Source organism: Merops nubicus, unplaced genomic scaffold (assembly GCF_000691845.1).
Source record: "Merops nubicus isolate BGI_N331 unplaced genomic scaffold, ASM69184v1 scaffold8429, whole genome shotgun sequence".
NCBI lineage: Eukaryota > Metazoa > Chordata > Aves > Coraciiformes > Meropidae > Merops > Merops nubicus.
Window position 1 is genome coordinate 32208 of NW_008633044.1, and position 21427 is coordinate 53634.

At 39.8% G+C, this 21427-nt stretch overlaps 1 protein-coding gene across 1 annotated transcript in view; it reads left to right on the forward strand.

The window, feature by feature from the left end:
• TPH2 (tryptophan hydroxylase 2) overlaps positions 1 to 17635 on the forward strand; it is a gene marked incomplete at its 5' end in the record, with an annotated part of 46575 nt that extends 28940 nt beyond the window's left edge. Inside the window, 3 exons of the mRNA XM_008948101.1 lie at positions 9174 to 9269; positions 16605 to 16738; positions 16828 to 17635. Of these exons, the coding sequence (XP_008946349.1) occupies positions 9174 to 9269; positions 16605 to 16738; positions 16828 to 17002 (405 nt within the window). The remainder of the gene's footprint in view (positions 1 to 9173; positions 9270 to 16604; positions 16739 to 16827) is intronic.
• Positions 17636 to 21427: the final 3792 nt, after the last annotated feature.

The window sequence follows — 21427 nt, forward strand, 5'->3', positions numbered from 1 at the left end:
TCCCAGCTCATCCTTTATTCCCCCCTAAAACATATTACTCTTTTTCTAAAGGTTTTTCTTCCCTCGCTTCAATCAGTAGACTGTAATTGTTACAATTATATAGTTTAACTATATGAAAGCGGCTAAAATTATAGTTTAACAAGACATTTTACATTTTTAGAATGTAAATACCTGTATAGGATTAATTTTTCAATTTGAATAAACATATTAGCTGTGAACAGATCCATATTATCCATCTGTGATGAATCTAGGACCTAGATAAACACAGAAGTCTTGTGTATCAGTGGGAGCCTGATCACTGGTCACCATTTTAGAGTGATCTTCATGTTTGGCAAGTCCCTCCTAGACCACAGCCACTGTAAATTCCTTGGTCTTCAGTACAGTGAAGAGCTGTGATCTCTCTGCTCACAGGTGCTTGCTCAGCTTTACTTTTTCCCACCTTGCTGAATACATGTTCCTGTGATTTGCTTTGTGTTTACAGACTGCTGGCAGGTAACTCAATGGTGACTCAGTTGACTACTCTATGGTTATAATAGATTCGTTTTACATGCCCTCACTGATGAAAGTCGGGGAGCTACAAGGAGATACTCAACTATACTTGAAAAAGATTTTGTTTGGAGCTGTGGAAAACATGTTCAGTTTGGATATATTTTTAGTAGCAAAATTAATAGATATTTAAAATTCCCTGAGCTACTTTTCTTCTTTGATCTGTCTCTCAGCTTGACATTAATAGAACTTACACTTTTGTGCTGATGCCTACTATCTTTTTTTGGGTGTTTTTGCAAGGCAGGTTAAGCAAATGCATTAAGAGTCACAAAAGCTTTTGGGAGTCCCTTTGCATTTATGTGATTAAAAGAACATTGAGTTTAAATGCAGTGTTGCTGTTGGAAACTGTGATGTTTGAAAACAAGTCTTAGCTATTAAACCGGTTTTCAGTGAATAGATGCAAGAAGTTAACTTTCTTTTTTAAAAGTTTAGAAAATGAATGCAGATGCTATTAGTTTTGGAATAAAGTCTTACCCTTTTTTATTCATTAAATTTGAAATGGGTATGACTGCAAAGAAATAGTACAATTTTTTTTTTTCTTGACATAATAATTTTAAAACTTCACTAGCCAATTGTCCCTGTGTTTCTGCCCCCACAATTTCAGGGCTGGCAAAAGTTCTGAGATCTTCCAGCCCCGAGGAGGCTGATCCCCTTTCTGAAGATAAGACTTCTCCTTGTCAGCAGATAGATGAGGACTTTTGCTGCTGATCATGTACACAAGGACCTCATACCCCTCCTTAGTTAAAATGTCATGGAAGGCTCAGTGGCTCTTCTGCATCGCCTCTTGCCGTGCAGTTCCCATATGCAGCAGTTGCCCTGGGAATTCCCTCAGGAGGGGGACAGCCTGCTCCAGGGAATGCCATCATGAGAAGCACCACAAGAGCCTGGTGCCCTCCCCAGGGGAATGCCTGTCAGGGAGGACGGTGGGGGTCTTTCTCCGGGCTGACCAAGAATAGTTATTAAAGAGGCCTTGTAGCCTTCAGTAACTAATTCTAACGGTGGACTGGCACAGGGCAGTTATTCAGTAAGCTCTCTGCTAGTAAGCAGTTCCTGCTTGCAACCTGTGAATTGTGAAGGATCGTGGTGGATCAAGCCTGTCCCTTGAGGCAGCATAGAGTGTGGTGGGACAGCAATAGCCATAGTTTGCTCAGGGTTTTAAAAATCTCTTTAGTTTGACTTTCAGAGGACCCCATCTCTTGGACCGGGCTGTCTCTTATATGTTAACTGTGTGAAATCTCTAGATGGCTAAAATTTGAAGCAACAGCTTGAAAAAGAAATGAGCAAATATTCACTTCAGCTACCATAGGGAGCACTGAACACGAATTCATGTTACACGTTGTAAAATAAAGTGGAAAGGGAATGGCTCATTATTGCACATCATTTATTCTTAATAACTCCATATGAAATTAATAAACCTTAAAACCTCAGGTTTTAGAAGTTGTTCAAGATAAGAGTCAAATGACAGGGAAGAGGAAATAGGAAGGGTAAAGCATTAGGGCTTCAATGCCTTATGTTTAACAAATGATCTAAGCAGCAGTTCATAGTTTCAATAGTCTCATCTCCTTAGCTGCATATTAAGCTTCAGCACTATTAGTTAATTATGTTGATAAAATGAGGAGTGCTTTCTCTGACATTGTTGAGTAAGTTGAGGCAAGTGTGTTTTTGTGGGATCAGTTTTCTGCATCATCTCTGTGACCACTCACTTTGGTGGAGGGGAACTGCTACCTTGCCAGCAAACACCAGCCTTTTACATGGAAACACTTTTCTGGTTCAGTGTTGAGGTTCCTGGTTCTGCAGCTGCAAAGGTCTCCAAGGTTTGCAACTAAAATAAAATGAGCGGGGTGGACAGACATCATCTTTGTGCAGAGCAAGCCTAAATTCAGATTATTCAGGAGTAATTCAAACATGGAATGGGATATCCAGTGGATCCAGCCCTGTGGGAACTAACTTCTTTTGGAGCAACAGCCACAAAAAGACCCAGAAGTGCTTCATCCTTCATTCTCTCTGCCTGCTCTTCTGACTAGCAAGAGGGACTTCTTCATATGAAAATGAACAACAGAAAGACACATTCTCTGAAGACACACCGAGGTGTTAGTAGAGATGTCCTGCAGATCTTATTCCAGAAGATCTATTGCACCTGCGAGGTAGGCAAGTGCCGTACTCATTGTCTTGTCTTGGCTGGGCTCCCCAGAATTGGGGGTATAGACCCCGCTAACATTATGTTGCTTGAGGTATGTTTTCTGCTTCCTTAAAAACTCACGATGATAACTTTATTTTCATTACGTTCATGAGGTTTTTCTGCAGACACTCCTAAAGAAAGAAACATAATTTCAAAGTACTCACAAGGGGTTCAGCCCCCTGTGCTCACTGTAGCACAGGCTTTCTCTGAGCGCCTCGGGTCTCTGCCTTAGAGGAGTTTGTGTGTGGTGGTGCTGTGAGCTGTGGCTGTCAACAGGAATGTGGAAGCTGGTGTGCCTGTCTCCCCGAGTGCTCTAATGAGCAGCACCACATCTACTCAAACTTCTGTTTATAAAGAGATTGTTCCAAGCATTCTCCCTTAGTGAAAGGTCTGAATGCAAAGCAGTCAGATGAGGGAAAAAAGAGAATATTGTTAAATTTATACACTTTGAAATCCCTGAAAGAAACCTAATTTCAGTGAGCCTAAATACATTTCAAAGTTGTCAGGCTAAACAAAACACTTCAAGAAGGTAACTGAAAAATTAAACTTTGTTTTCTCATTTAGAAATGCTGTTGGCTGTGAATAGGGTCACTGCCTTTGTCGGAGGTAGGTGAATCATCTATAATGAAAGACTTAGCCATTGAATTTTACTTCTTTTCTGCTTTTGATCTATTCTCAAGCTCATCATGAGATTTCTTTGTTGTTTAAAAAAATCTCCCTGCATTGCTACTCAGTAATGCTCCCACATGAACAGCTGTCAGATAGCCCATATTACTCAATGTCTGGGCTCCAGCATCAGGCTGTACTGGCTAGTTGCCTGGGTTACCTGTGTTACGTCTATCTGCTTCTTGTAGTGGAGCATTCCTGATACTACTCAACAGACTGTGAATTTTGAATAATTCAGTCAAATGTGAAGTGCCACCTGTTTTTTTGGTTTTTTTTTTTTTTTTTGTGACTATTGATGCCTTTGAGATTGAAATATATGCAACTATTCACATATTTATTTGCACAAGCTCTGAATGAAGAAAGAAAGGGGAAAACAGGACTCACCAATATCTCCAAAATCAACATTTCTGTGGATTCTGAGCAATTTCTACAGAGGGAAAGAAAACACATTCACTTCATTAATTCTTAGGATTAATTTCCAGCAATGGGATTTTTGAAAGTCTTTCAGTTGTATATACCTATCTTCTTCTATCTGCAACTATATGAGAGATTTAATCTCCAGGTGAATAATTTTAGAGCTAAAATATCAAAGGTCTCCTCTTCTAAAGAAAAATGAATTAATCTTTGCATATTGTGAACATATCACATGCATCTGAATTAAGAGTGGTCCATTCATATAGCCTTTGAAATCTTAAATCCAGTCAAAAGAATGCAAAGATATTTTCCTTCAGGATATTTGTCTACCACTGGTCTTACAACTAGTTACAGACATTAGTCTGTACAAAGTCATGTTGTCTTTGTGGCAACTAATTTTATATATGTATAAAGTGCTTGTTTGTGCTACTGTGTGTCAGCCTGGGGCTGTAGCCCCATCCCATTAACGTTTGTGTAGTGGTGAATATTCCTGTCCATGTGCTCAGGCTGCAGTTATGCAGTTAGTCTGTCCTTCTTCCCCCTTGTGACAGGGAGTGCCAGTGAATCAGCTCTTGACATGGTTGGTGTTCTCAGAACTGACCCTGACAACATCTTTACAGGATACTTTTAGAGAACAGATAAAATCTCATGTTATACATCATACTGAAAATTGCCGAGTGAACACAAATATTGGTCTCTAAGCTGTACCGTAAGAAAACTAAGTGAAGCGGAATGGCTTGAAAGGCCTTTTTATGGACAAGTCATATTTTGAAGTACTGACTCTGTGACATTAGCACCCAACAGCCTGCACAAGCTCTTTCCACAGGTCCTAGGGGGGAGATTCCCAAACGCAAAGTGATGAGATGTGACAAGTGATTTTCAGAGCCTCAGAAACCAGCCAGATGAGGAGAGTTGAGCTTACCAGACCTTTTTTTCCTGCCTTTGAAGATTTCTAAACACCCTTGAATTCAGATTTCTTTTTTTTATTAGCTGTCATAGCTGTCAGTGACTTTTTCTGTTTCTTTTTGTTAGTCCGGTTTATAATGCAGGACAGTGCCTGAACATGAAGAACAGACATTGTGTTTACCCTGGAGACCAGGCTGTTCTGTGTCTTTCCTGTCAGTAGTAGGACACCTGATCTGACTCTTACGATCGCACATCTACTGGGCCAGACCAGCTACCCCAGTATCTTGTCTCTGACACTGGCAAATGGCAGACATTTGGAGGACAGTGTAGATCTAAAGCCATACAGTCGTGCTGTTTTCCTGCTATACTCCTTTAGTTGCCAATGACTTTTAGTACAGGGACTCTAAAGAAAGAGATGGTGCTATATTTGTACTTAAGAGCCCTCAATAAGATTTTCTTCCATGGATCTATTTAATAATTTTTGAACCCAAGTAGACAGTGTTTCATGAATATGACTGTAAAATATCTTTCATATTTGGTTAAATAAGTGAAATAAAATCATATCTTATGCTGTATTATGTTCCTGGCACAGTCTTGATCATTATGTTGAATTTCCTGGCTTAAGAATTATTTTTAGTTGTTCATTTGGCACTTTGCTTCTTCATCTTATTTTTCTGATTTACCAAAGGGAGCGGAATTTTAGTGGAAGGCTCTTCAAGAACTACAGAGTTCATGCAACATGGAAAGACACCTTTCCCACTTGAAGAGCCTACCTATGAGTTGTAGCAAAGCTACACTTCACCCTAAAGATGAGGTGGAACTGGAAGTCAAGGGAGAGGACAGGGCATTACTGTAGCTTGTAGAGGAGTCACAAGTCTGGGGCTGCGGGCTGGGGAGTATGCCAGAGCCAGGACCAAGATTTGAAATCAGAACCTGAGAGCCTGCATGCCACAGTTTGTGCTTGCATTCACCAGCCTGCATGTAACAGCAGTGTAATAATCAGCACTTTGCCTTCAGGTTAGGCTTAAAAAATGGTTATTCATCTCAACAGCCATTTCTTTGTTAGTGATTCCCACTCTCCAGTGCAGTTATCCTGTACATATAATGCAGAGTATCACACTCAGTGTAGTTTACCATACAAAGAGAGGCATATTGTGGGTGTTTATGCATCTGGTCTGTAAAAAGTGTCTTTATATAGTTAATATTTAATTTCCTTACCCATATGCCTTGATGTTAGTAGACTTGGAGAGCACAGCTTGCAAAAGCCTGTGGAGTCTCGTAATGCCTGGAGCTGCCTCTGGCTGCCTGTCCGTGAGTGGGAGGGTGGGGGAATCGTGTGTTGCTGGCTAATGATCTGAAGATGGCAGCATTGGGTGAGCTATATCATTTTCTTAGCTAAGCAGAGCTCTCTTAAATACAGAAATCGTAGTTGTTGCATATGGCAAATTTATCACAAAATCAGCTTTTCATTTGGAGGGCTTTTCTTAATGCTGCAGCTTAATACCACAAGTTAGTAGTAAGCAGATGTATTCTATCATCTGGTCATTTTTATGCATTTTATTTGAGAGAGTTATACTGAGAGTGCAAGTCTTACCAATACTGAAGATAGGCTCTCATCAGCAAGTGTTGGCTCAAAAACGTGACTCCCTTTAATAATAGTAACAATTATAATAATTTTTTTACTTCAGTAAAAAAAGCTCCTTCTTGTGCCATTTGGCCATCCAGGAGGAAGTGAAATTGAGGTCTCTCTCTGTCTTGTGAACACTTTACTCCTGGACAGCAGGACTTGCTCTGTCCTGTACCAGTGTGAGCTCTGTACATCTGCCCCTTCTTTCTCCATGGGTGCACGTCCCCAGGGCAGTGGAGAGTGTTTCTCTTCCCTCCCTCTGCTAGCCCTATAGATTGATGAGTGGGCAGGAGCAGCATAGAATCATAGAATCCTTTAGGTTGGAAGGGACCTCCAAGATCATCAAGTCCAACCATTGAGCCATTAGGGCTCTAAAGTCCTCTGCTAAAACAGATCAGAATCTGTCAGGGTTGGAAGGGACCACAAGGATCACCCAGTTCCAACCCCTCTGCCATGAGCAGGGACACCTCCTACTAGATCAGGCTGCCCAGAGCCTCATCCAGCCTGGCCTTAAAGACCCCCAGGGATGGGGCCTCAACCACCTCCCTGGGCAACCCATTCCAGGGTCTCACCACTCTCATGGTGAAGAACTTCTTCCTCGTCCTCCTCAGCCTGAAGAAGGTCTACAGTAAAGGTGTCACACCTGTGGGATCAAAGTCATGGCTGCTCTTACAAATCTGTAACAGACAAACACCGGACTCCCCATTTTTAGCTGCTGCTGGTTTTAAGGATGAAAATTACTGTAATCACTGTGGTTTATCCTTTATTTCCTTTATGCCTGGTTTATCATGAGCCTAGACATGCTGTGTATCTGTCAGGGTGATCTTGTTCAGAGCATAAGCACTGCTACCTGAGGGGTTCTTTTAGGAGAGATGAGAGGAAGGGGACAAATTCAAAGATCTCAGTGGGATTTAAGTGTAAAGCCGAGTGGTTCAGTGCTGACAGAGGCAGCATAGACAGAACCAGGACTGTAGCTTCTTGAAGGTTTTTCTGGCAAACTATTTAGGCAGGGAAGCTGCCTGAGAGTTTGTACTCTTCTTGGCAGCAGGTCTCTCAGCTTCACTCACCACTCTTACAGTGATGCCTTTGTCCTTTTGTGTACCTGGCTGTCCCTGAGGCTCCTTTTTGGAAACCAGTTGTCTTGGCCTTCCTCTAAGTGGTGACATCAGCTCATTGAATGTAATGAAAAATTCTGTGCCAGCTTGGTTTATCTGAGTCAATAGCAAAGCCAGAGGTGAAACTTTGATTTTTTTGTTTGACAATGTTGTGCTTCCACCTCCTTTTGTGGATATCTGTGCCTTTGACTGCTGTGATGGAATCTAACTCAAGACATTTGAAGTCACTGCAACCTTTTCTTCTTCCCAGCTGACTTAGCAGGTTTGAATCAGACACAGGACTCATGTTTTTTTCTTTTTTATTGCACCCTTTTACATAGTTCCATGCTGCATGAATCACCAACTGTACAGGAAGTGTTGTGAGAGGCAGAGAAATGAATCATTTCTCAATTTCTAAACATTTGTTTAACTTAAAAGAGCTGTTAATTTCTGCTCTTTTGCATTTAGTGTGGTATTCAGCCTGGAAGAGTGGAGGTTTAGGGAGGAAGTTGCAAAAAAAAATCATCATGTTAGGATCCATTCTCAATTTATTCAGAAGAACTTAAGATTTAGTACCAACTACTGGGTCGTTTTTATCTTGTCTTTGCAGGAAATGTGAAATTATGCAAAACTGTTATGTTCAGTAGAGTTATGTCCCTTTGCACAAAACCTCAGATTGTTAGGTAATGTAATAAACACACACACATACGGGTGTCTATATATATGTGTATACAGTATTGTTGTGTAAGTTAGAAATCAACTTCTTAAAAATTTCATAAGTAGAAATAGTTGCTGTCTTGATCTGGTCTGTTTGATCTGACATCAAGAAGCAATCTTGATGTGTCGTAGCAGAACCAAACTAAAACTCAGTACCGTAGAAGCAGAAGTGACTGTCTTCTTTCATATTTAGTGGCCAGTGGGCTGGGTCTCTGTGCCTCTTATGGTCTTCCTAGTATTCAGCTTTGTTGCGTGGATACAGCAGAGTTAGATACAGTATTGCTGGTGCGATTTAACACATCTCTTTTCACAGATTCTTATCAGCTTAACAGCTCAGCTAAGTTACCTAATTGAATGTAGACCTTAAGAACAATGGTAATGGATTGGTCAAATGAACTCATTCAGCTGACTATAATTTTATTCCTGTAATTTAAGAAGCCACATAGCAGTTTGGTTCTTCATTTGTGACAGAGTAAAATCTAGTGAAAACTAAGGCCTTGGCCTACGAAGGCTCTTAACCACATACATATAAGCTCATTCTGACTTAAGACAGCATTTATGTGCCAGACTTTAAAGTGGCATCAGCTTAAGCTTACAACTGAGTGCTCTGAGCTGGATTTCAGAGATCTTTAGAGCTTCCTAGACAGGCAGTCCAACTACATTGTAAGATCTTATTTTAAGGCACCTCGTTTATTTCAGAAAGTTTCAAAAATCTCTGCAGATTACTATCAGCACCTTTGATAGCTAAATGAACTTGCTTGTCTCTTCCTAACTGGCCATCCCTGTGAACTGCTTGGGTGCTCAGATAAAAAGCAGAATCTCACATTTTTGTGCAAAGCTCCCTTGCTGCAGAACATGACATTTAAAGTACTTAGCAGTAATAACATACCTTATCTGGATTTATATTAAAGACATGAAATTGTGAAGAAGTCGGGCAATCAAGTGAATAAGGCACCAATTGTCATTGCTGAAGCGCCTGTTTGCAACTACTTTATATGTATCTGTATGTCTGTATATTTTACAGTGCTATTTTTTTACAATTGAATTTGGCCTTTGCAAGCAAGAAGGACAACTACGTGCCTATGGGGCAGGGCTTCTGTCTTCTATTGGTGAATTAAAGGTATGTGCCCTTAAAGCAGAATCAACTTCCTTTTAATCTTAACAACATAATAGTTGAATGTAAGTATTTTGTCTGTCAAATAACATTTGAAGTTACAAAGCTTACTTTAAAAATGTGATATTGACCTAAAAGCTTTCTTTGAAATATCAGCTGGCACTTGAAACATGAAATAGATTTATTTGTAAGGACTGAAGTGCTAAAGCAACTATGAAATACAAAACTTAGTTCTGATTGTATTTGCATTTCTTGTAAACGGAGGTTCATAGCTTCTAACAGGTAAAGGTGTCTTGGACTCTGAAAGTTTTGTCTAGAAGAAAACCATGTATTTTTAATAGACACAAAAAGATGGTTTTGATATGACACACAATTCTGTTGTAAGTAATCCAGTGTATGTCAGTGGATTCCTTGTTGATATTAAAAGAAAAACATTTATAAAGGTCCTGATTCAGTAGATTAAACATATTTAAAATAAAGGAATGTGTATAAACTTATGCTAGACTTGAAGTACCTATGTGACAGTACAGAGAGCCCTATTCTTATAAAAGTGAAAGTGTTTAACCTTGCATACTGTGTGAGTAGTTGTAGGGGATCATTTATTGACTCTTTTATGCCTAGAAAACATAGAACAATCGAAAGGTATTTTGTCACAGATGGAGTATTTTGGGAGGTAATACATCTCTCTGTTGGCAAGATGGGAGGGAAGGGGAAGTAGAGGGAGGAGTGCCATGTTCTGGGACCCAAATGAACTCTTGGTGGCTTTTCAGGTACACATTTGGGTTTAGAAAGCATGTACAGAATAATTACTAATTGCTTTGCAGTATATCTGCAGTTTATTTGTGCTTAAACATCTTCCCACCCTTCTGGGCTGGCTATCAGTGAACTACCTGGTGGTTTAATAGAAGTATCTCTTTTTACTGTTTCTTCCACTTGTCACCAAGAATGTTTGTGGAGAAGCTCATTAGTCAAATTGCTATTCTTTCATTAGTAGAAAAAAAGTTGAAGTAAATTACTTTTTTCACTATTTTTTCTTTGATTGCATTACAGTCAGTCTAAGTTCAGTGCATACTTCAGCCATAGGACCATTCTGTATCAGCCTGGCAATATTTTATACCCACAGTGCAAAGGGGATTAAACACAGAGAGAGACATGCCCCACTTCTTTTCCTGTGGCTCAGCAACCTTCAGTACTGAGCCCCAAACTCTGTGCAGGATTCTGCAGAGAACCAGGCCTTTTATTTAAACTAACAGTTACGGTCGTTAGGTGATGACCCTGAAAATACCCATCACATCATTTACAAAATCTAAGGTCATAAACGTGAGGAAATGAATAGTCAAGAACATAATAAATCTTCTGCCATCAATGTCATAAACACATTATTCTTGTCAAGTGTGCATGTTTTGTTACCACACATCTGTGATCCCAAATCTGTGTTCTTCACTCAGCAATCATCTCAGAGTATAAGTGCAAAGAATAATCGTTTTGAAAAGCAACAGTAAAAATTAAATAATGTGTACATTAATGGACTCTACTGATCTGCTTCAAAGGTACAGCCATATATATCATATTAATTTTGCCATAAATCAATAATAATATACACTCTTTTTTTACATTACATTACATTACATATATATTTCATAGATGTGAAGCCAGAAGGGACTATTAGATCATCTGGTTTGACCTCTTGTGTATCATAAGCTATTAAATTTCACCCGGTCTTGCATATGCTGAAGCATAGGGACTTAAGTGAGACCTTTCAGTTATTGAGAGACTAAGCACTTGTGTGCTGCAGGCACAGAGCAGCACCATACCACAAATAGCTGTTGTCTCTGTGAAGGAACTGATGAGGTGAGAAATGTCCAGAAAGTCTTTATAGGACTATGCTCCAGGGCAGAAAAGAAAGTAAAAGGTAAGGAAAAAAAAAAAATGAAAAAAAACCCCAACCTAAGTTTTCTGCTAATCTGACCATGGGAAAAGCTCTTTCTAGACCAGCAACCTTGCAGTGAGTGTGCTTCTTGTCAAGAAGATAGATGAGGCAGGTGCTTAGGAAGGAGAGTGCCTGGGCACCCACGACATTGGTGCACAGCTTTGCATCAGGCTGTTGCCAGTCTCTGATGTTTTCTGGGAAAGCAACCTCCCTTACCTCCACCCTGATCTCCTCTCACCTACTGGGAGGGAAAATTTCTTCCTTGACCTGAAGGTGTCTGAAAGATAATGCTAATATAATAGACTGTAGGCTATTGTATCAGTCTGTGATCCTGATGGAATCAGTTGAAATCTTAACGAATGGCAGCAATTGCTCTGAGAATGATGACAATACCAGCTATTTTTGTGGTGAGTGGGGATGAATAGAAGACTCAGATTGCTTGGCCATGAATTCTGACCCTCATGTGTGCAATACCCATGTTTCTCATAGGAGTCAGAGCAAAGAAGTCCTTTCAGAAATAACTGCTGCCATTCTGAAGACAACAATGATTTTGGGCTCTATGAAGAAGTTAAAATACTTACTTATCCTTGTCACTAGGAAGGTAGATCTTGTTTCAGTGTTGAATTTTGCTACCTTCACTTTACAGGTATTTGATATTAATCTGCTTTTGTCAGCAAGAAGAGAAGCCTTGCTGCAGCTGCCCTCCCTATCAGCATCTCCCTTTTCAGGAGATCAGTATTCACAGGAAACAAGATGGTGGCCAATTTTATGTATAATTTCTAGAATTTTCTAGAAAAAATGAGTTGCCCTATTTGCAGGGTGGAAGTGTCCAGCAGTATTTTGGCTTATTCAGTCACCCCTGTTTCTCTATTACACTGCTCCATTCTGCAGATCTGATCAACAGCTTTAGCAACAAAGAACTATAACAGCTAGAGAAATGTGGGCACCAGCCTGTCAATATGTGATTTCCTTCAAGTCTTTCCCCCCCACAATATTTAGATAGATTTAAATGTAGATTCAAGTTTCAGATACTGAAAAATGTAACACCCTGATGTGCATGCTACAGAAGCATCAAGGAAAAAAATAAAATTAAAAGCACAACAAAATAAGGAGAAAGAGAAGATTAAAAATTAAGCCTGGGGGGAAACAAATAATAAAGTAAGTAGTTATAAAATGTTCTGCCTAATATAGTCAGGTTAACTCTAGCTAACGCTATTACACAATATATATTTGGTGCCTAGAGATAAGGCAGAAATAATGTACATTTCAATTATTAAAACTGTTTCCAAATGGCAGTCCAAATGTCTTTGGAAACTTTAATCCATTTACTTTGTATGGTGCTCTCTTGAACTGTTTCATTAAAGGAGCCTCCTATCTACTTCAGTTAGCTGTAGATCAAGTCATATGCCCCTGTTATATGCTTCTTTATTTATCAGAGAGATAGAATTCAAATTTCAATATAGATTTTTAAAGTAAAATACAATATCTAGGCATATTTTTTTTAGCAGTATTTTATGTAAGGAAGAGCCGGCACTAGCCTTTGTAAGCAAGAATATGAAAATACAAGTTTTGGCTCTGTTCTCTGAAGAGGATGAAGATGATGAGGAAGACAACTCCTGGATCACAGATGCTCATTTTAGTGCTCTTTTTAAGTAGAGAGTCTTTTCCTTATTTATCTAAACAATATATACAATTATACTGATCAAATAAGGCTCAAAAATCTGTAAAATCGGGACATTGTCAGATTCACAACCTATGTAAAAACTGGTTTTCCAAGACTCTGTGTTCCCCCCTGGAATAACAAGGAGATAAAATCAGTACTAGCACACTGATAACTTCTCACCTGAGTCCTTATTTTGCCCTCCTGTATTCCTCAGATGGTTTCGTACTCATAACTCGTATACCTTGCTAGCTGAAGAGTTGTTTGTTTGTTTGTTTGTTTGTTTTTTAAACTGAAAAGCTCCAAGTTGTGTTATTACACTCCATTTTTTATACTCGAAGGAGAAATTACAAGGCCAAACTCTTTTTTCATATCTCAGTGATAGTGGTTGCTTAGGAAATAATTCATGGTTGCTCCGTGTAAATGCCAGGTGCCATCTGAGATGCCCCAGTGTATCTGACTGTCTCTCCAGCTGCTATTCCAGAAACGTGTAAGTCTTCTTTAGGTCCTGTGCTATATCCTCCATCCCTGTACAGGTGCATCAGGCATCCTAGGCCCTAGAGACCTGTGGTTAGAGGTTGTTGATTTTTGATCAAGCATGGAGTGTAAGCATTTTTTTTTTTAGTGTTATTTCCAGTATGGGTAGTTATCTAATTCTTAAGCTGTCCAGTTGCTTGATACTGCTGGTTTTCCTGGGAATCGGTGATGACTGATTTGGAAGTTTCACCCCAAACTCTTGTTTCTTGAACTGAAGGAGAAACGCCAATAGCTGTATTAGCATAAGCAGCACAATTTGTATGAATGGGCCGTTGGGGATAGCTGCCACAAATCCACAAGATGGTAAGATTCTCTATTTGACCAAAAGCTATTTCCTGTATGCTTATTAACCTTAGCATCTCATTGGAGGTGGATTACTGAAGAGGTTTCTGGTGGAGAAATCTGTATTGAATACTTAGTCTGTTATACTTGAGTTCACTGATGAACCGAACAGCCAAACAAAACATAAGTGAATAGCATTCATTAAAAAAAATACAGGTCTGAGCTTTTGAAAACTTTTGGACTCACCAGACCAAGATCCTCATTGAGGTTTCTGTACTTCATTATTTTGAGAGTGCCAGCACTGTCTGAAAAAAAAAATCTGGTTTGGTTTTGAGTCAGTGTCCTGACTATCCTAGTTCACACTAGACAGTGTGAACTAAAGGTTCTAAAGGTTTGTCTGCAGGTTCATTTCAGTTTCTGAACCCTGGCATTGATGTGGTCGGCCTATCATCTCAATAGTAGATGTTACAGATGCTGGGCTTCAGAATTTGCATACACCATCCAGATTTTTGAAGAAGTTTCTGTTTGCTTTTGTAGCCATGACAACGCCTACTTGATCCAAGAGCCAAAAGACAGTATCCTAGGAGGGAGATAGGTATCTTGGGTGGAAATTAATCAGAATTTAGGCATTTAACTCCCAAACTTCAATCCTAGGAACAACTGGTCGTTTCTCACCTAACTTTGAAGGCATGTCTGAATTCTTTACCCTGTTTCCAGGTTGTGTGTTTCCTGGTATCTCCACATCCTAATCTCTACAGAGTTGCTGTGTGAAGCAGCAGCTCTGGTCATGCACAAACTAAACTGAGATCCAGAAAGCAGGAGTCATTTCATACAGATAATCTGATGAGAATTACTAGAAAGACTTTCTCAGAACACACCCATTGTGATACAGAATTAGCTGTTGCGTCTCTTTAAACTCTTCCCTTTTATAAAATTAAGGCTTAGTGATCGGAGCAATTGTTCACAATGCAGGACCCACAGGCTGAATCCCTTCTTGCCTCTGATGGCTTCAATTCCAATGAGTAGGCCTGGCCAAGCAGAGGCATTTAGTGAATGGAGGATAAGGGGTGACAACATTATCACCCTTTCTGTTGAATCTCTCACAGTATAGCAAAGAATCCACGAGCCAGAAGTCGTCATCTACTGACTCAGTTGCTAAGAAAATGTGGCTTATATCACTTGCTTGATTCCCTGCACAGGGCTCCACTCAATCCAGTCAGTGTCTTAAAACTTTGTGCTTTTGGCATTCGAGGCATCAAGTTTCACCTGGAGGTACAAAGGCACCTTAAAAGGAGGTGGTTTTATCTATAGTTAATCTCCCAGGGAGCCTGTTATAATTCCTAGTCAAGAAAAACAAATTCATTTTGATAGGAGGAGGTAAATGCTCAAATTCACAGGCACTCAACCTCATCTTGGCTCTGCAAGGAGGAAGTGACAACGAGGATATAGTCAGGGGCCTAATGAGGTGAGCCTGTTCCTGCAATCCATTTAGAAGAAGGTGGTGGTGAAGACGGAGCATTTTTTAGTTTTTGTTTTCAAACCTGTTTAACTGATAACTGGCTAGAAAAAGCAAACCTTGTGAGCAGGAAAAGGTACATGTACTAAAGCAAGTTAATTCCCTGATATTTTAAGATTCCGTGCATTAATTATTCATGTATTTATTTTTGGAGAGAGAGGAGGTGGGAGGAAGAGGTTCTTGTTCCAGTTTTATGTCCTGTTATTTGGAGACTGCAGACTGAGAGATAATGTGATATTTTCAGAGCCTTTCACAGGGAGTTAGGAATAGGCCTAAGCGAGAACTGGGATAAAAGGTATGGTGAATACCTTAAGGTTAATACCTTACTCTGCCATAAAGAATGTCCATGCAGAAAGAAAATAAAGAAAAAGACGCACCATCAGACCTCAGGGATCTGCTCCCTCCCTGTCATTTCTCTGTGCTTTTCATGCACATCTTCACTATGGATAGATAGTAAGGGACTAAAGAAGGTTGAAAGTTGACCTAAATATGCTCTGCTTCCTTACCTTTTACTTCTGTACAGAGCACTGAGAATGAAAATGTGTGCTCTGAAAGTTAAGGTATATAGAAAAGCTAGCACAAGTATTGAAGGGGAAAGGGAAGCCAGAAAAAGATTGTGTTGGAAAATGTCTCAGTACGTGGTTTTCAGTTTTGAAATACCTGTGTCCTTTCTAGTGGCTTGTGCCATTCACATGAAGAGAGAGGCTAATCAGAAAGCTCTTCTCTGGGTAGCAGCATTTGATGCTTCATTTGCCTGATGTCTACTCTGTACTTCACCATGGCTGTTTATTTAGTTATTTGTAGCTTGCAGTACTATATGAGGCGTTATTGCTCAGGTGTACATGGCAGAAGGGTAATGCATTTCCATCAGCAGACAAGAAATGAGCATTATTTAATGGGCTTTCTGATATATATTTTTACTCTTAAACTCACTGTCAGGAAAATAGTATATGATTTTGGCCTGAAAATGTAAAGCACAGATTATATGAATGACTTGGTCAGACTGAATTCACCCACCACAACGATGATCAGTTCCGCCAGTTAAGTGACAGTTTGGGGATATACATACTTGTAGTTGTAGAGATAGTTTTTCAGGAATGGTTTTTTTCATGACTTTCCTGTTTCCAGCTGTAGATTTAGGTCTGTATGCTTACATGGCGGGTGCTTTTCTTCCTCCTCTGTATTATTTTAATAATTATTTTTGGGAAAAAATACTCACATAAAAAGAGCTTTTTTAAGTAACAAATGATTTATTCTGTTTAAACTTAAAAAAAACACTGTATGTACAACAAGGGAGGCTACCAACTAAGGAGAAACGTACAGCACAGTGATATAAAATCTGTATATATGAACAGTTGTATAGATATGTAGAAGTATCAAAATACCATTTAACAGATCCTATGGTATATTTTGCAGCATGCTCTCTCTGACAAGGCCAATGTGAAAACATTTGATCCAAAGACAACCTGTTTACAAGAATGCCTTATCACTACTTTCCAGGAAGTTTACTTTGTTTCAGAAAGTTTTGAAGAAGCCAAAGAAAAAATGAGGTAAATTATTTCCCTGGACTCAAAAATCTAATTTTCTTTTCTTTAATAGTTGAGGAAAAAAAAAGTTTTCATTTTCTTTTTCCTTTCAGGGACTTTGCCAAATCAATCAATCGTCCCTTCTCTGTGTATTTCAATCCATATACGCAAAGCATTGAGATCCTGAAGGATACCAGGAGTATAGAAAATGTTGTCCAGGACCTCCGCAGCGATCTAAACACTGTATGTGATGCTTTAAGCAAAATGAACAGATATTTAGGGATTTGATAGGTGTGGCCCTGTGATTTGCTGTCAGTTGCTTTTTCTGTAGCCGGTCTAGTAACATCACATGATATGGCTAATTTCTCAAACCCATCCATTTTCCCTTCATGACTTGGCCTGTGGCTTGAATCATTGTGTAGCTCTGTCTTAATCGTAATGTGCAGACAAACCAAGGTGATGCTAATTCATAAATGCACCATGGAATGTGGCAGAATATAATCATCAGTTCCTCAGCACAATGTACACTGTTACAAACTTGCCTGGCAATGGTTTTGTTTCCATAAGATGATTCGCTTCAATATGTAAGACTGTTCAATGTGTTGTTGATTTCATGAAGTCTGAGTTTATTCCTTTATAATCCCTTTCCTCCCATAAGAATCCAGAAAAAAAATAATTTGCAATTTATTCGTTTTCTTTGTAAGAGAATCTGTATTTCTTTCTATAGCGGTGAAGACAATGTTTTGCCCGTATATCTGTAACAGAAATGAGTGTCTCTTGTGACTGAACAATGCAATTTATATATGAATGCTGAGATCAGGGAGGCTATGTATCAGTGCTAAAAGGTCTGTGGATATTACAGATTATGAGAACTCACAGCTGACAAATGTTCAGCATGGTTGAGCAATTGCAACACAATAAAAATACCCAATCTCTGCAATTTGTGTAGAAAGGTGGTTGTAGTTCATGCATGTGTTACCTGTGAGAGTCCTGAGCACCCTTCCTCCATGAGGGCTCTCCAGGAGTGAGAGAGGGAGTGCTCCTGTTAGTGCCGGGTTGCTAGATGTGAATATAAAGCCCTTCGACGTCGTCGTGTGCGTTCTGCATTCCCTTGTCTTTTGAACACGCCCCTCTTGGCATTTCACACGTAATTTGCCTTTCCTCATTATGCTGCATTCAACCTCGACGTGGCCGTGCATGACTGGGTCAGTATCAGCATATATAAAAGGATGAGTATGGAAGTTGTTATTTAATTATAGCCGAGACGATTATCAGTTTGTAGATTACTCTTGGTGTGATTAAATTGTAGAGACACCCAAGCTGCCTAGCTTGTGCCAGATGGATGCAGGTAATGCCTGAGTTAATAACCTCTGAGTTAGCAAGCTCTGACAGAAGTACAAGTTCTGTCTGGGGAGCAAAAAGCAGAAATATTTGAGCTGGCTTTTATCTGGAAGCAATAATTACACATGTCTTTCCTTTATCTGGGTTATTCTATTCTCCTATTAGCCAAGATAATGGAGAGATGACTGTGTTGTATGGACCCTTCTTAATGGAAACCACATGGCTTATGCAGATCATGTCAGCATGGGTGAAAGTGTCAGAGCTGGTCTACATATATGGAAAATTGGCACCTATTGAAGCTGCTCTCCCAGTTGAAAGAGTCATGCAGATACTCTGAAATGTTGCTAGCAATTTCAGCATAAAAAGAGCACCACTTGATAGTACCAGCATATCCTTAAATAAGAGGAAATCTGTAGGGATAATTTTCACAGGGAACTCTGCCACCTCCTCAAAGGTAACTATGAGATAACAGAAAACACTTTTTTCTATGGATGGTCCCTGCTGCAGTCTAATGCTACTGTTAATAGAGTGTGAAAAAAATTTAGTTTTAGATTTAACTGTGTCCGCTGTAGGTACAAATGAAGAGCTGCTGGATTGTCCCATGGGGATCAGCGTGCCAGAGGAATTCTTTAACTTCCCTATATTAATGCTGACTCTGTTAGCTAGCACTTATCAGAAAGGAATTGCTGGTAACTTTGACATGGAAGTTTATCCCTTTTTTCTTCCTGTGGAATCTGATGAACTTCTCGTAGCCCTTTCTGGAGAAAATGGACTATACTGAGATTTGCTTTTACTGGTCTGAAAAAGTCATTGTGCAAGAAATACTCAGTGCAAGAACTGACAAAGTATTGTTGGTTGCTTAAGTAAAATAAAGCCATGATGAGTAACCAAAGATCCAAAGCTTACAAAGTTACTGAGGCTTTCCCTTGAATCAGAACTATGCAGGAAAACTTTAAGCACATGGAATATGTGGATTTATTCTTGACTTTTCTGAATAGCTTAAAATAAGAATTCCACAGCAGTAAAACAATAGAAGCGTATCTTTGTTTTGTTTTGTGCTGTTAGTGAGTAAATCTTATTATGGATTAGGGAGAAACCCTTGAAATCCAATAGTCATTTTAGGACTAATGATGGCAAGGAAACTGTCTACAATGAAGATATAATGTCAATGAAACAGAACATTGTCAAAGGATAATGGGCTCCTGCTGCTAGATATATGCTTAATCCAATGATTTTATTTCTATTATACAACATGATTAAAAATAAATTAAATATAATGGGCCTAAGGAATAATAGTGATTTAGAGAGACAATTGTTCACTGTTCTTACACAGCAGAGCTGCCTTCTTACAGGCTGCAAGGCAAACTGGCTTTGGGCTTCAGCCAGTCAGGAGCCAGGACTGGGAAGGAACCCTTTAAAAAGTGCACTATTGCACTTTTATGGATCAAATAGTTCCAGCTTAGCTGAAATTCCTCTCTGTGTTTTTTATTAGCAAATTAAGGTCAGTCGTGCAGCAATCTCCTTGGATGACAAGCTCATTTAGGCATAATGAGGGAATTATTGACAGTTATCAAATTACACTAACGTTTCATTTAAAGTAGGCCATATTTATCTAAGGTGCTTGTTTAGCTTTAGTGAGCTGGACTCTGGAAATTGGACTTCTGGTTTAGGCTCATTTATTTCCTGTGTAATTCTGAACTGATGCTTTATGGGTCTGAGATATATGCACTTGCTTTGCCTGCACAGAGTAAATGGGCCCGAGCTTAATGAATGTAAAGTATTGCAGTGTTTACTACCATGCAAAGTCTAAAATGAAAAACAACACTCTGAGACATTGCAGCAAATACAAATACCAAGTTTCATTTGCAAACCAAGACATGGTTCGTACATTTCATTTCATTTGTTTGGTGGAGGGGGTGGAGTGGGGAAAGTGTTAACATAATATATTGCGTTTTCCCACTCTACTCTTCAAGACCTGTTGAAGCCTGTTTTAAGTTTAGCCCCTCACTACTCTTTCACAAAATGTCTTTCCCTTTCTTCTTGTGATGATATCCTAATGTGATGGAGGAAAATTCCAGAAATTTACTGTGGTGTAATGTATATTTACTGATATGCTGTAATGGATTATAGAAGAAAGTTTCATATCTTTGAGAGGACAGCCTGGCTCAGAGAGCTAAAGCTGCTGAAGGTTTTCACCTGCAGGCTGCTGGTACAAATGCAGCCCAGTCAGCAGTTACTGAAAGCTATCACCAGCCAGCAGCAGCTTGGCCTCTGTGTGATGAACTGGGGAGCTGGGATTGCTTAGTTTGAAGGAGAGTAAACTGAGGTGAGATGTGATAACCTTTTTCAAACACATAGAAATAGCTGCAAATCAGAAGTAACTGTTCTCCAGCCTGAAGAACTAATGGACTTACATTGCAGGAAAGGAGTATGGAGTTATCTAACAGTGAAGTACAGGGGAGAGATTGCCTAGCGAGACAGCAGAGCCTCCATCATTTTTTAAGAGAACAGGTTAGGTTGCAGAAATATAGGAATAATACAGGAGTGGTATTAGCACAGCTGGTCCCATCTGGAGGCCAGGGGAGAGACTACATTCTATTTTGAAGCCCCTTAGAGCAATTGCCTGGGAAGGGCTTAGCCTGCTCATCAAAGGGCTTTGGCTGGTTCACAAAAGCTGTAATGGTCAATGGCCACCACTGCCAAGTATTTGTACATCTCCTGCACCTCTGCCACCTCCTTCAGTCTTTTAATGGCCCTAAAGACTGGTTCTTTGTCCTTCTGTATTCCTTTAGGGAACGAATTGGACCCATGGTCTGAGTGTAACCCCAAATGCTGACTATCATGCTCTTTTTTAAGCTCATAAGTCATTTGAGAGACCTCTGTGCATGACTTACCTGCTAGTTACAGCTATCTAGAGGCAGGATTGATAGTCAGCAACCAGCGTTTGTCCTTTTTGAAAACAGGTTTTTAAGCTGCTCAACTTTATAAACATAAATGTTGGAAGGTTTCATCTTATCTGTGCCTGCGTTTGGGCTGTCAGGAAGACAGTGCCCACTTGAACAATCTGGAGAACCTGAAGCTCTTCCAAGATCCTGAGTCTGAATGCTCCAGACACACGTCAACTTTGTGTCTTGCTGAAATCCAGGCACAGAGGAGCCTGTTCTCCCCAACTCCCCTGGCTTCCAAGGGAAAGAAACCTGCTGGTGTGGTCCAGAAGGGAGCCTTGGGGCAGGCCCCTGGCAGAGCTGGCCGGGGAACTCTGGGACCACACCTGCTGCTCAGCCCGGTGTCGCATTAAGGGCCAGGTGAAGATCAATGCAACGCTCCTTCCACTCAGGAAATCAGCTTTCCACCCTGACCTGGAAACTTCTT